The 13,383-nt window shown below is 36.3% G+C and overlaps 2 protein-coding genes across 2 annotated transcripts in view; both read right to left on the bottom strand.

Annotated features, from left to right (window-relative positions):
* The window catches only part of ankrd52b (ankyrin repeat domain 52b), a 30,475-nt gene extending 25,688 nt beyond the window's left edge, over positions 1-4,787 (bottom strand). The window contains exons 1-7 of the mRNA XM_016479715.1: positions 4,651-4,787; positions 3,728-3,811; positions 3,232-3,310; positions 1,924-1,994; positions 1,647-1,847; positions 1,420-1,507; positions 727-869 (exon numbers count right to left, since the gene is read on the bottom strand). Coding sequence (XP_016335201.1) covers positions 727-869; positions 1,420-1,507; positions 1,647-1,847; positions 1,924-1,994; positions 3,232-3,310; positions 3,728-3,811; positions 4,651-4,677 — 693 coding nt within the window. The 5' untranslated portion in view covers positions 4,678-4,787. The remainder of the gene's footprint in view (positions 1-726; positions 870-1,419; positions 1,508-1,646; positions 1,848-1,923; positions 1,995-3,231; positions 3,311-3,727; positions 3,812-4,650) is intronic.
* Positions 4,788-6,835: 2,048 nt separating this feature from the next.
* LOC107683653 (protein canopy homolog 2-like) lies at positions 6,836-9,207 on the bottom strand. Its single transcript, XM_016479730.1, is given in 7 exon segments — positions 6,836-7,631; positions 7,908-8,004; positions 8,194-8,230; positions 8,233-8,300; positions 8,396-8,511; positions 8,721-8,826; positions 8,922-9,207. Coding segments are annotated over 6 exon segments (462 nt in total). The 5' UTR covers positions 8,821-8,826; positions 8,922-9,207; the 3' UTR covers positions 6,836-7,587.
* Between the last annotated feature and the right edge of the window lie 4,176 nt (positions 9,208-13,383).

Below are 13,383 nucleotides of genomic sequence, written 5' to 3'. Positions count from 1 at the left end.
TTCGAAACGAGATGCAAAAGCGCCTGTTTGGCAATATTTTGGATTTTGAAAAGCCTGTTGACTTTTGCCGTTTATCTAAGGTGATTTTGGAAGTTTTTTTTTAAACATTCGTTTCTTATTTAATTGGTTCCACGTTGTTTGCTGATTTTTACTTTATTTAAACTGTGTCATTTATTTATTTTATTTGACATTCGTTTTGCTAATAAACGTTCTACGTTTCTTATTTATTTGGTTATATATTATACATGTTTACTTATTTCCAGTTTTGTATACCTATTAAACTTTATGTAAGTTATTTGTTATTTTATATTAGGCATAGCTTGCCCTATAGCATGGTGTATTTTTATTTGTTTTGTTAATAAAAGTTCTATGTTTTATATATAGACTAAAGTGAGTTTGACGTTGTATTTTGTTGTTGCATTCAAGCAATTGACGCCGAACTGCCCCTATTTGAAAGTGAAAGTAAAATGCGCATGCCGCTTTTACAAGCTATTTAAAAGCGAAGGAAAGCGAGGAAAAGAGGGATCGCCCCGCCCCCGCGGTGATACCGGTATTACCGGTGTTGTCACACATCGATTAACCGGTGGGAAAATTTCCTCACCGCCACAACCCTAGTGTTCAGCCATTTGTGGATTGCCGCCCATGTGACAAGACAATGACCCAATGAAAACATGACACATAAACAAGCAGGAAACAGAGATCTAGCACTAATATATGATCTCTCACCTCTGCTCCATGTTTCAGCAGGTACTTGACCACTTCAGTGTGTCCACCAAGAGCAGCCGCATGTAGAGGAGTAAACCCCTGCTTGTCCCTGCAGGACACATCAGCACTGCACGCTACTAAGAGTCTGACGACCTCCAGATGCCCTGAACAACAGACACAACCAGATAACACACTAGTGAAATGAAATATATTCTGATTAGACGTCTATATGTGACTCTGGACCACAAAACCTGTCATAAGTGTCTTTTTCTTTTTTTTTTTTCTTTTTTTTGAGATTTATACATTATACATAAATAAGCTTTCCATTGATGTATGGTTTGTTAGGATAGGACAATATTCGGCTGAGATACAACTATTTGAAAATCTGGAATCTGAGGGTGCAGAAAAATCTAAATATTGAGAAAATCACCTTTAAAGTTGTCCAGATGAAGTCCTTAGCAATGCATATACTAATCAAACATTAGGTTTTGATATATTTACGGTAGGAAATTTACAAAATATCTTCACGGAACATGATCTTTAATTAATATCCTCATGATTTTTGGCATAAAAGAAAAATCTATCATTTTGACCCATACAATGTATTGTTGGCTATTGCTACAAATATACCCCTGCTACTTATGATTGGTTTTGTGCTCCAGGGTCTAATATAATAAACTTATTATTTGAGGCAGGAGTCAGAGGACCAGATACCTAGATGAGCAGCCAAATGGATAGGCTGCCTGTCCTTTATGTCTCTGGCACTCACGTTGGCCCCTTTATTTAGGAGCAGGGTCACTGTCTAAGAACATTATTAATTAGTCTTCAAGACAATTTCTTTTTTTCTTCTTTCTTAACATGCACACCTCAACAGGAATAAAGTGTTTCGGATAAATCCTCTATGAAATGTCCACTACATTCAGTGTCAGCTCTTGCCAAACCTCTGCATGTCCACTGTGGACTGCGTGATGTAAAGCGGTTCTCCCGAAGCGATCTGATGCATTCAGACTGCTCACGTAAGGAATCAGAGTATCGACACACTTCATTGCTCTGTTGGCTGCAGCTACATGCAGCGCCGTCTGACAGAACCCGTCCTGCGCGTTCACCTCGGCTCCCTTTCTCAGCAGCAGCACAACAGACCCCTGCATTTAAAGTAATACAAAATGAGAGACAAAGACACAATAAACAGCTAAATGATTTTTTAAAATCCTCTCTTACTTCATTCTGTGAGGCAGCTGCTCGATGCAGAGGAGTCAGCCACTCCTGGTCTTTAGCATTAACATCAGCACCTGAGACCACAACATCACAGGCAATCAAAGACAAAATACAGTGTTAAAGACTAAATATTCTAACACTTTAGTATAAGGACCAATTCTGGCTATTAACTAGTTGCTTATTATTAACATATTGGCTGTTTATTAGTACTTCTAAAGCCCATATTCTACATGACCATATTCTACATTCCTAATCCTACCCAATACCTAAACTTAACAACTACCTTATGAACTATTAATAAGCAGTAAATTAGGAGTTTATTGATGCAAATATCATTGTTAATAGTTAAGTTAATGGTGAGAACTGGACATTTAAAATAAAGCGTGACCCAAAATATTCTACAATGAATGTTTAGTTTAAAATGAACTTCAATCACTTATACACTTGAAATAATTACTATTTATTTGATCAAATGCAGTAAAACGAGTATTGTGAAATACTATTACAATTTAAAAGAGACACTTTCTATTGATGCAATGGCAAAGCTGAATTTTCAGCATCATTACTCCAGTCTTCAGTGTCATATGATCCTTCGGAAATCTTGCTAATATGCTGATTTGCTGCTCAAGAATTATTTGAGAATTTATTATTATAAATGTTGAAACAAGTTGTGCTGCTTCATATTTTTGGGTAAACCGTGACAAACTGCCATTCAGACATTTGTGGTAATTACAATTTGAAAAAATAAATAAATAACAATAAAAATAATACCTTTATTCTGCGAGGACATTCAATTAATCAGAAAATAAATGCTATAAAAAGCTGCAAAAACAGTTTATTATTATTAATTTTTTATTCCTTTATTATACATTTATAATAAAACCATTATAAATAATTGAGCACAAATAACAACCGATAATAAGTGAACAACAAATCAGCATGTTAGAATGATTTCTGAAGGATCATGTGAGTAATGGCGGCTGAAAATTCAGCTTTACAGCAATACATAAAAATAAAACTACATTTAAAAAAAATAATAATTCTGATTACTTTCGATTATCAAATTATTTCATTATTTTAAGTTGTACTAATAATTCACAATAAATCCTTTTTATTGTATTTGTGAAAAGCATGTGACTGGTAGTGTAACTTCTGAAATAAAGCACAATTGGATGAGTATCTTTTTATACAGGTGCAAGGACACACACTCCACTAACACTCATGCTGGCCAGTCATGTAAAACAACCAGAGTGGTTTGCTGTTCGTGTCTGTAACTGCTCGTCCATAAACCTCAGAAAATCCTGATCTCACCTGAACTGATGAGGAGGTCCATGATATAAACACCACCAACATAAGATGCAGCATGCAATGCAGTGCGGCACTCGTGGTCCTGCAACAACAAATGACTGTACCTCAGGTTATAATTTACAAGAAAAATGTTTGTATTCACTTTTGTAATTTTAGTAATCAGGTTTGTGAAGTGAAGTGAACACACCCGGAGCAGTGCGCAGCCATTTATGCTGCGGCACCCGGGGAGCAATTGGGGGTTCGGTGCCTTGCTCAAGGGCACCTCAGTCGTGGTATTGAAGGTGGGAGAGAGCGCTGTACATTCACTCCCCCTACCTACAATCCCTGCCGGTACGAGACTCAAACCCACAACCTTTGGGTTACAAGTCCGACTCTCTAACCATTAGGCCACAACTTCCCCTTTATGGGATTTATGGTTTCTTACAAAGAAATTAAAGGATTAAAGGAATTTTAACATTTCTTCAAATAAGACTATTTATTCAAGACAAAACCCGCGTACCGATTCATTGACTTCTTCATTTTGCTCCAACAAAAATTCCACCATTTCAGCATTCTGGCTAAATACTGCCTGGACAAGGAGTGACTAAAAGAGAGGAAGACAAGACAGATTCAGGATCAGTGTAGCAACACTTTAGCGAAGAAAGTATTAGGGGTGGGAATTCTGGTTCAAAATCATTGCCTAAACATTGCCCTGGATTTGAGTATATGAAATATAATGGAAGTCAAAATTGGAACTTTTTATGGTCCCCCAAAACTTGTATCTTGTATTCCATACTACTGAAGCCAATGGGGTTTTGTTAGCCATATTCTTCAAAATATCTTATTTTGTGTTCGGCAGAAGAACTGATTTCTGGTTTGCCAAATGATGGCAAAATTTTTATTTGGGTGAAATATCCTTTAAGCCTTTGGTCAGTTTCATTTCTTTTTGTTTGTTTATTCCTTTCACAAGTACTGAATCAAAAACAAATGTTTTGTAAACTATAAAAAACAAGCTTTTGCCATTTTAGAGGCAAAACTAGTACATTTTAGTTAATTTTTTAATTTGTGTCAATGTCAAGTAAACATACAACAAGTCTTAAATAAATATACTCAAAATATCTGCAATGTTGAAAAATGTGCATTTCTCCCCAATGCAGGGATACACACATACCTATATCGCAAATGATTTCAATCCACTAAAGTCAGCTAATGAGCGACATGTGGTTTTTCTCAGACAGCGCAATAGATTACTATTACGAGACGGGTATAACCAGAGCCGGGATCTGGGTATAACTAGTTTTACAGTGACGGTTTTCCTCTGGCTGTGTATAAGGGAAGTATGTTAAACATCTAACTGAAACATACTAGAGAGAGCCAGTCATACTAAACCTGCCTTCCATGCTGCTGAGAAAACTAACGAGAAAAACAGTTATTGACGCTTACCTGCTCGCTTATCTTTAATACTCCCATCTCCACAGATCAGTCAGGTCGGAGTTTATTCATTAGGATATGATAATGAAGTAAAGAGTCTATGTTTTAGGCCGATAATAACGAACGGTAACTAGTGAGCGGATTCACTAGACTAGAGCAACTGCGCTGTAATATGAAGCTGCTGGTGTACAGCGCCGTCTACAGTAAAACAGAAATTATACGGAGTCTAATATCATCCCATACAGGAGGCTCATGCAGTGTTCTGAGATATTTTGTTGCCTTGAATTTGTCAAAGTTTCAAGACAAAAAATATAAAGATACTGTTCACTGTTGGATGACCAGCACATCTACACCTTGCCATGTTCCCCAGGTTTCCTTTCGTTGAAGTGAATTCTATATTCTGAATATTATGATCAGTTCTTGCTGACCAATGACTGAACCTAATGGATTTCTAAACACGGATAAGAGAGCTGGGTGACTTGACTGCATGTAATCTGGATTATGCAATCAGATTCTAAAAATTTAGTACATTTCATTTGAAAATAGCCTACTCATAATCAGACTACCATTTTTATTGATTACATATGATTCACACAGTAGCAAAAAAATATTCATAATTTATTGATTCTCCCTAATTCCTCTTTTTCATCTTTTGAATGTCCCTTTCTAAAATACCCTACACATTCAGAAAGTCTTCCAGTTTTGTGGGCATTCACACAAAGACCAGTCACTAGTTCGGGGGATACACAGCATTTGACCAGTGGATTTACAAAAATCATTTCAGGTTTAAGTTGTATTTCAACATTGCACCAACAACTGATGAACACATTCATTTTTATTTGAATTATGACTCAGTAGGTTATTTAACCATTTATTGTCTTTGTTAGGCTTTTGTCTTTCAAACATTGAAATGCACAAATTCATGCTATTTCTTATTTGCATGTAATGCAGGCATTCCCAAACTTGTGTCATCTGAACCTCTGAATTTACTTGAAGTACCCCTGAGATTTTAAAATAAATATTTTACCAGTTTGCATGTTCACTGTTCTCTGAGGTTGGATAATGGTCACATGACATACAGGTAAACAAATTAAATATTAATTTTTTTTAGTGTTTTATTTACCATATCTAACTCCAAAGAAAGAAAAAAAAGCCTACAAGCATTTAAAAAAAAAAAGCAATTAACGCTGAATTTTGTCAGCTTTCCAAAACTAGTCATGTCAACTGTTCTATCAGTCCATAAGGCAGGAGATAGTTATGATAAATGAGCAGTTTAGTGAATAATCTCGGTTGCATCTTTCCTGATGCTCAATTTCACTTTGTCTGACCAGCACAAATTCAACAAATCTCTAACTTAAGAAAAACAAAACTGACAAATAACATAACATGAACATAAGAAGTAAATTAAAGGACTTCAAGAAAAGAGAAAGACAAGTTATAATATGAAAGATATTTAAAAACAAACAAACAACCACAATAAAAGTCTTAATTCAAAGTCTCATGAAGTTTTATGGACTCTGCTAGTAAACTAAAATAATGTATTTCACATCCCTCTGAGGACAATGTACAAACATAAGTGAAAGACTCTGCACATTCACCTAAAAAAACTGAGCCAAAAATAAATACAATTCAAAGTCTCATGAAGTTTTATGGACTCTGCTAGTAAACTAAAATAATGTATTTCACATCCCTCTGAGGACAATGTACAAACATAAGTGAAAGACTCTGCACATTTCAAAAAAACTGAGCCAAAAATAAATACTTCCAATGCAGAAAAAAAAAAAAACAGTTCAAACAATCTATCAAAATATTCACATGTAAAAGATTTAATGAGTATTTTGATGCTTATCCATAAATGACTACAAAAGACATTGTAAAAGATGTCCCCAGACATTTTTCTCTTTTTTTTCAATTTTTTTTTAATGAAAGGCAATTAGAGTTGTACGTTTCTTTTTAGTAAGTCTCATTTTGCATTGTACATATTGATGCTTGAAGTTTCATCCCTAAATGTTTAGCACAACTGAGCTCAAGTTCTAGGTTTGCACTATACATAATGCTTAAAACCTAGGACTCCCAAAATTTAGGAAAATATGAAATATGTAGATTTTTACCCATTGACAGTTAAGGCTCAATTTTGTATATTGGGCTTTAAAAAAAAAGATTGTCCTTAGTACAGACTCACCCGTCAGATTTTTACCCATTGACAGTTAAGGCTCAATTTTGTATATTGGGCTTTAAAAAAAAAAGATTGTCCTTAGTACAGATTCACCCGTGACCACTCAGTGTCTAAAAGAAAGGGCTTTCTTATTATTAAAGTATATTAAAATAATATAACAACTACAAATACTACATGGTCCTCAATGGATACAGAAACACAAATGAATGTTGACAAATCTGGAAGCAATAACCAATGCAATAATGTGTGGGAAGAAAACAAGTGAATACATAAAAGTGGGTTAACTGATGTTCACTTCCATACAAAATGGTGGTAACCTAATTGGTTAAGACTTGAGGACTAGTAATCTGGTCAGATTCATGACCTGGAAAAAAAACATCAAGACACAACATCACCACTAGAACCAGGTACTCCAAAGGCGCTCTATCTGTGCTTATAATAAATATACTGCAAGTTATCTTCTAAGCTAAAAACTAAGTGCATCCAAGGACATATAAATATAAAAGTATGCCATTGGAGAGACTCATAGAGATCTCATTTTTAGCTGTAGAAAGTCAGCTTGAATTAATGACAATGAACAGTTTTGATGGTAACGCCATTAATATGTCAACAGTGAACCCATAGGGTCAAGTACATATGCAATGCTGTGCCTAACATCACTTAAGTAGATCTCTGTATGTTCAGCATCCTCAACAAGTAAGAGAATCAGTCTGTTTACTGAAGTTGAACATTGTTTTCCGAAGGTAAAGCTGGCATGACGTGCTCGGCTCATGTTAGAACTCGTCATGAGGTATCTTCAGGGCATGGTCACAGAGATCTGTGGAAGGAGTTCAAATAAACTATTACATATGCAAGTGTAGTAAGAAAAAGGTATTGATGATAGTTCCACGTGTCCTTCTGAATATTTTTTCAATATTGTACATGTGTCAGCTATGCTTGAAAAGGTGTCGTCATAATGTTTTTAACAGGTAAATGCATGTAGCTTGTGACTACGATGAAATAAAAGAACTTCAGATAGAGACACATATCATGTGGAGTTCATAGATGGGTCTGAAATGAAAGAATACTGAATCAAATATGTTTACAGCATTACCCGTCCTCTTACTGCAGAGCTTGTCTTTAACGTTGTCCGTCTCATGAGCAAAGAATTCAATAAGTTCATCCTCGTGCTGCTCAACGATTGTTTCACACTGTGAAAAATCACGCATAAAGAAAGACTATTTCTAAAACCGGTCAGAAAATTCTGATGTCTGATAGTGTACAATTATTGCATCAAATCAGCAGCGAATTGCATCATAAATGCAAATGCAAGTTAAGGTTTGACTTAAAAATAAATACATGAAGAAATGAAAAAAAAATATATATATATATATTCTCACAGCAAACTTTAAACTAGAGCTGACTCTGGAGTCAAAGAATCGTTCATCCTCTCACAAACCTCTTCCATCAGTTCCAGCAGATGACTCTCAGAGCGGGAAAAGGGAACCTGAGCACATTAAAACAAATGCATAAAGATCTGTAAGTTGGTGTCAAAAACAAACAAACACAAAATGATGTCATTATGAACCTCAAATGTGTCACCTCTCTTACTGACTGACTGCCATCAGGATTAATCCTAAATGATCCGGTCTGGATCATTTTCTTGGGATCTATTTGCGATATGGCCCATTCCATTTCATCAACTAATGCCCTGCATGCTAGGGGAAAAAAACATGTGCATGATGCAATTCAGAAGTACTCCTTCATCACAAAGATTTATTAAAACAGTTTGAAGATGCATTTATGAAGGTGTGTAACATTCCTGATGTTTCTTTGTCATGCACGACAACTGACCCACAATGCCAGTCTAGGTATAAAAATATATGTGCACAGTAAATTATAAAAGGTTTGAAAAAAGTTGAAATACCTCCACATTTTATGTCTTGACCCTGTCTGGCTCCTTGGACTAACAGTAGGTGCAAAGACATCAATGCACATACGATAACAATGTAAAAATGTTTTTCCATCCCCACCTACAAAACCAAATAAAACGTAAGGTTACTGCATACAATTTTATTTTATTGCAGCCTTCGATAGCTGGGATAAGACACAGAATGGCCGGACTTACCTTTCACGAAATACAATCAAGCAATAAAATCATGCAATGTGTTAATGTATTCATTCATCGAACTGAATCGCATGCATATTTTAAGGCAGCGCGTGAACTTACAAACCGTTTGCTTTAAATGCACCGCACACACGCGTTCTTGAACTGATGACGTGCACACAGGGATAATTGTAGCTTAGGAGCTGACCTGAGATCTGCCGCCTGAGATCCTGGTTTTTCTTCTTGAGATGTGATGGCTGTCTTTGGTGCATTACCGCCACCAGCCGAACTGGAGTGTGAAGCAGTGACGCGAAATACACGTGCGCCCTTTACAAATAGTGGGACCCATGATAAATATGACCAAAACACTCTGAAAAAGACACTCTGACCTTTAAGTAATCGTATTTTTTTTCTCATATGTGTGTGTGTGTGCCACAGTTATTGGCAGCCTCAATTTAATGCAACATCCCTTTGTCAAGATAAGAGCTGAGGTTTCTCCTGTAATATTTAACTAATAAGCCGGTAAAACTTATAGCAAGGATATCTGACAGCACTTCTCCTTAGACAATCTCTCCAGATCCTTCAGATTCTGTGGTCCATGTTTATAGACTCTCCTTTGCAGCTTGTCGTTCCTACAGGTTTTCTTCCGGGTTTCGGTCAGGGGACTGGGGTGGCCATGGCAAAACCTTCATTCTGTGGTCAGTGAATGTGGTGTGCTTTGGATCATAGTCCTCCTGTTGGAATATTCGCCAACATACTTCACAGCAGATATTGCATGGTTATATTTCGGCCTGTGCCAAACCCACTTCTGGTGTTTGTTTCCAAAAGGCTCTGTTTTGGTCTATAGCAGGGGTCTCCAACCTTTTTTGTCGTATGGACCGGTGGGGAGGGGGGTGGGGGATTCTGAACAAAATTTAATTGACAAGAAATCATCAAATTATATATCTATATCACTGCATGCAACAACAAACTAAAACAAAACATTACAACTCACCATAATAATCATTGGAAGCACTGGGCTTGTTTCCCTGCAATAATACGGTACCAACCAGGATGGGTGACAGTGAGACTCGAAGCGTGTTGCAGATCTCCAATCTGCTCTCTAACTTTGTTTTAGTGGCTGTGAGCGCAGAAAAACCCACTTCGCGAATGTCTGAAGTTGGAAAATGAAGTAAACATTTTAGAGCCTTAGTAGCTATCTCTGGAATATTCCGTCTTTGTTTGCAGAAGCCTGCAAGGGAGGATGTCTGAAACATACTTTTCAACCCGCCCTCATTTGCAATCTCAATGAGCTGATGCTGTTTATGCACTGGCATGGATGATTCGAGGGGCACGTTTGCAAATTCCTTTTCAATTCTTGGATCACTTGCATTTGGGATGTAGCACTCGAACTCGGGTGACAGCAGAGCTATGTGTAAAGGCGAAACACACAATAAATAATACAATGGGATTGCATACAACTGGATCTTCTGGTCTATAGCACTCAGTCCCAATGAAGATTACAGTAATGTAACTGTAGGCAATTGAGTTTTTTTTTTTTTTTATCTTAGTGAAGACTTTTCATTCCAAACCTCCCAAATAAGTTGTGGTTATGTAGGTGCCACCTGATTGTAGTTTCGGAGACTTTCTGACCCCAAGACCCAACTAACACCTGCAGTTCTCCAGCAGTGATTTTTATTTATTTATACGTTTATTTGGATAGGGACAATACAATAAACATGAGTCCAGTCAAAGACTGGAAAAATGCACTGCACATAGAGATTATAGCAGGTGCTAATTTGCATCTCGTGTCCCTTTCTTTCAAAAAAAATAAAATAAATCATTACATGTATAAATAACCAAAATGATTATAATAAAATAACTCTGTACCAAAACTAATGTAACAAACCCTTCATATAAAATCCTCACACATTACAAACAGAATACAGAACAAACACATGCACCTAGTTTTACAGACTCTTCCAATCCTAATAAATAACTAGTAAGGAGCCATACGAAAATTTAAATATGCGTACAGGTCTGGTTTATTTTAAGCCAGCGCTTAACCATCAACGTAAAAGACTTTATATCATGTATCACTTTAAACTCATTTGGCAACATATTCCAAAGTTGGGATCCCTTTACAGAGAATGCTCTTTGCCCTTGTGATGTTCTACAAAACCAAATCCTACAGTTTCCAACCTCTGTGCTCCTAGTAGTTCGGCCTGTATCATCCTATCTCTTTACCAAATTACATAAAACAGAAAGTGCCTTATTATGCAAACATTTAAAAAATCTATTTCACATATGAAACATTTTTAAATTTCGTAAAATTAAGCATATGCCATTTCTTTAAAATACGACAATGATGCCATTGATTTGGCTTTTTAACCATTATTTTTCAAGCCTGATTATACAGCATCTCAATTTTTCTAATTAAAGAATCAATAGTTTGAGACCAAACTGTAATACAATATGAGATACAGGACAAAATCATTGTATGCAGGAACAGATGAAGCTGCCTCAGTCATAACGTAATGCCTAATGAGTTTAAAACAATTTAAATTAATCTTAACAAAGCCTTTTTATATGTTTGTCAAATTTAAGTTGTGAATCTAGAACTACTCCTAAAATACAAACTTCATTTACTTCCTCTATTTTTTTGTTAAGTACCCTAATTTTTTTTTTTTTCTGGTTTCTTTCTATTAGAAAAACACATAAAATACTAATGTGAGATTATTTTCCTGGAGCCATCTGGATATCTTTTCCATTTGCTAATTTAAAAGTGCCACAACCTTAGCTGATTACTTAGCAGATGTATATATTACTGTATCATCAGCATAAAGCTGACACTCAACATCTGGACAACTACATGGCAGATCATTTATAAACAAACTAAAAGCATTGGACCTAAAATTGAGCCTTGAGGTAAACCCATCTTGTTTCTCATAAACACTGATTTTGTATCCTCTTGTATTTTTACACACTGCTCCCTTTGCTTTAGATAAGAGGTAAACCATTCAGTTGATTGTTTACTAAAATTAAATGAACTTAGTTTAGCAAAATAGCATGGTTAAGTGTGTCAAAGGCTTTTTTTTTAGATCAATACCCATTACATCAGCACTCATTACATGCCCCTGATCCAAAGAAGATTGAGCCTTTTCTAAAAAAAAAAAAAGACAAATAGCCGTTTCTGTGCAATGCTGTGGTCTAAAACAAAATTGATGTTGATGAAGGAGATTATTACATTCTAAATAATTTATTAATTGTTCAGCCACAACTTTCTCTAAAAACTTAGACATAACCAATAAAATTGACATTGGACGAATATTTGAAGTTTTCTTCCGGGTTTCGGTCAGGGGACTGGGGTGGCCATGGCAAAACCTTCATTCTGTGGTCAGTGAATGTGGTGTGCTTTGGATCATAGTCCTCCTGTTGGAATATTCGCCAACATACTTCACAGCAGATATTGCATGGTTATATTTCGGCCTGTGCCAAACCCACTTCTGGTGTTTGTTTCCAAAAGGCTCTGTTTTGGTCTATAGCAGGGGTCTCCAACCTTTTTTGTCGTATGGACCGGTGGGGAGGGGGGTGGGGGATTCTGAACAAAATTTAATTGACAAGAAATCATCAAATTATATATCTATATCACTGCATGCAACAACAAACTAAAACAAAACATTACAACTCACCATAATAATCATTGGAAGCACTGGGCTTGTTTCCCTGCAATAATACGGTACCAACCAGGATGGGTGACAGTGAGACTCGAAGCGTGTTGCAGATCTCCAATCTGCTCTCTAACTTTGTTTTAGTGGCTGTGAGCGCAGAAAAACCCACTTCGCGAATGTCTGAAGTTGGAAAATGAAGTAAACATTGTAGAGCCTTAGTAGCTATCTCTGGAATATTCCGTCTTTGTTTGCAGAAGCCTGCAAGGGAGGATGTCTGAAACATACTTTTCAACCCGCCCTCATTTGCAATCTCAATGAGCTGATGCTGTTTATGCACTGGCATGGATGATTCGAGGGGCACGTTTGCAAATTCCTTTTCAATTCTTGGATCACTTGCATTTGGGATGTAGCACTCGAACTCGGGTGACAGCAGAGCTATGTGTAAAGGCGAAACACACAATAAATAATACAATGGGATTGCATACAACTGGATCTTCTGGTCTATAGCACTCAGTCCCAATGAAGATTACAGTAATGTAACTGTAGGCAATTGAGTTTTTTTTTTTTTTTTATCTTAGTGAAGACTTTTCATTCCAAACCTCCCAAATAAGTTGTGGTTATGTAGGTGCCACCTGATTGTAGTTTCGGAGACTTTCTGACCCCAAGACCCAACTAACACCTGCAGTTCTCCAGCAGTGATTTTTATTTATTTATACGTTTATTTGGATAGGGACAATACAATAAACATGAGTCCAGTCAAAGACTGGAAAAATGCACTGCACATAGAGATTATAGCAGGTGCTAATTTGCATCTCGTGTCCCTTTCTTTCAAA

The sequence above is a fragment of the Sinocyclocheilus anshuiensis genome, unplaced genomic scaffold (genome assembly GCF_001515605.1).
Source record: "Sinocyclocheilus anshuiensis isolate Anshui unplaced genomic scaffold, SAMN03320099.WGS_v1.1 scaffold1809, whole genome shotgun sequence".
NCBI lineage: Eukaryota > Metazoa > Chordata > Actinopteri > Cypriniformes > Cyprinidae > Sinocyclocheilus > Sinocyclocheilus anshuiensis.
Note: the sequence above shows the minus strand (reverse complement) of the source record. Positions and strands in the feature narration are given on the sequence as shown.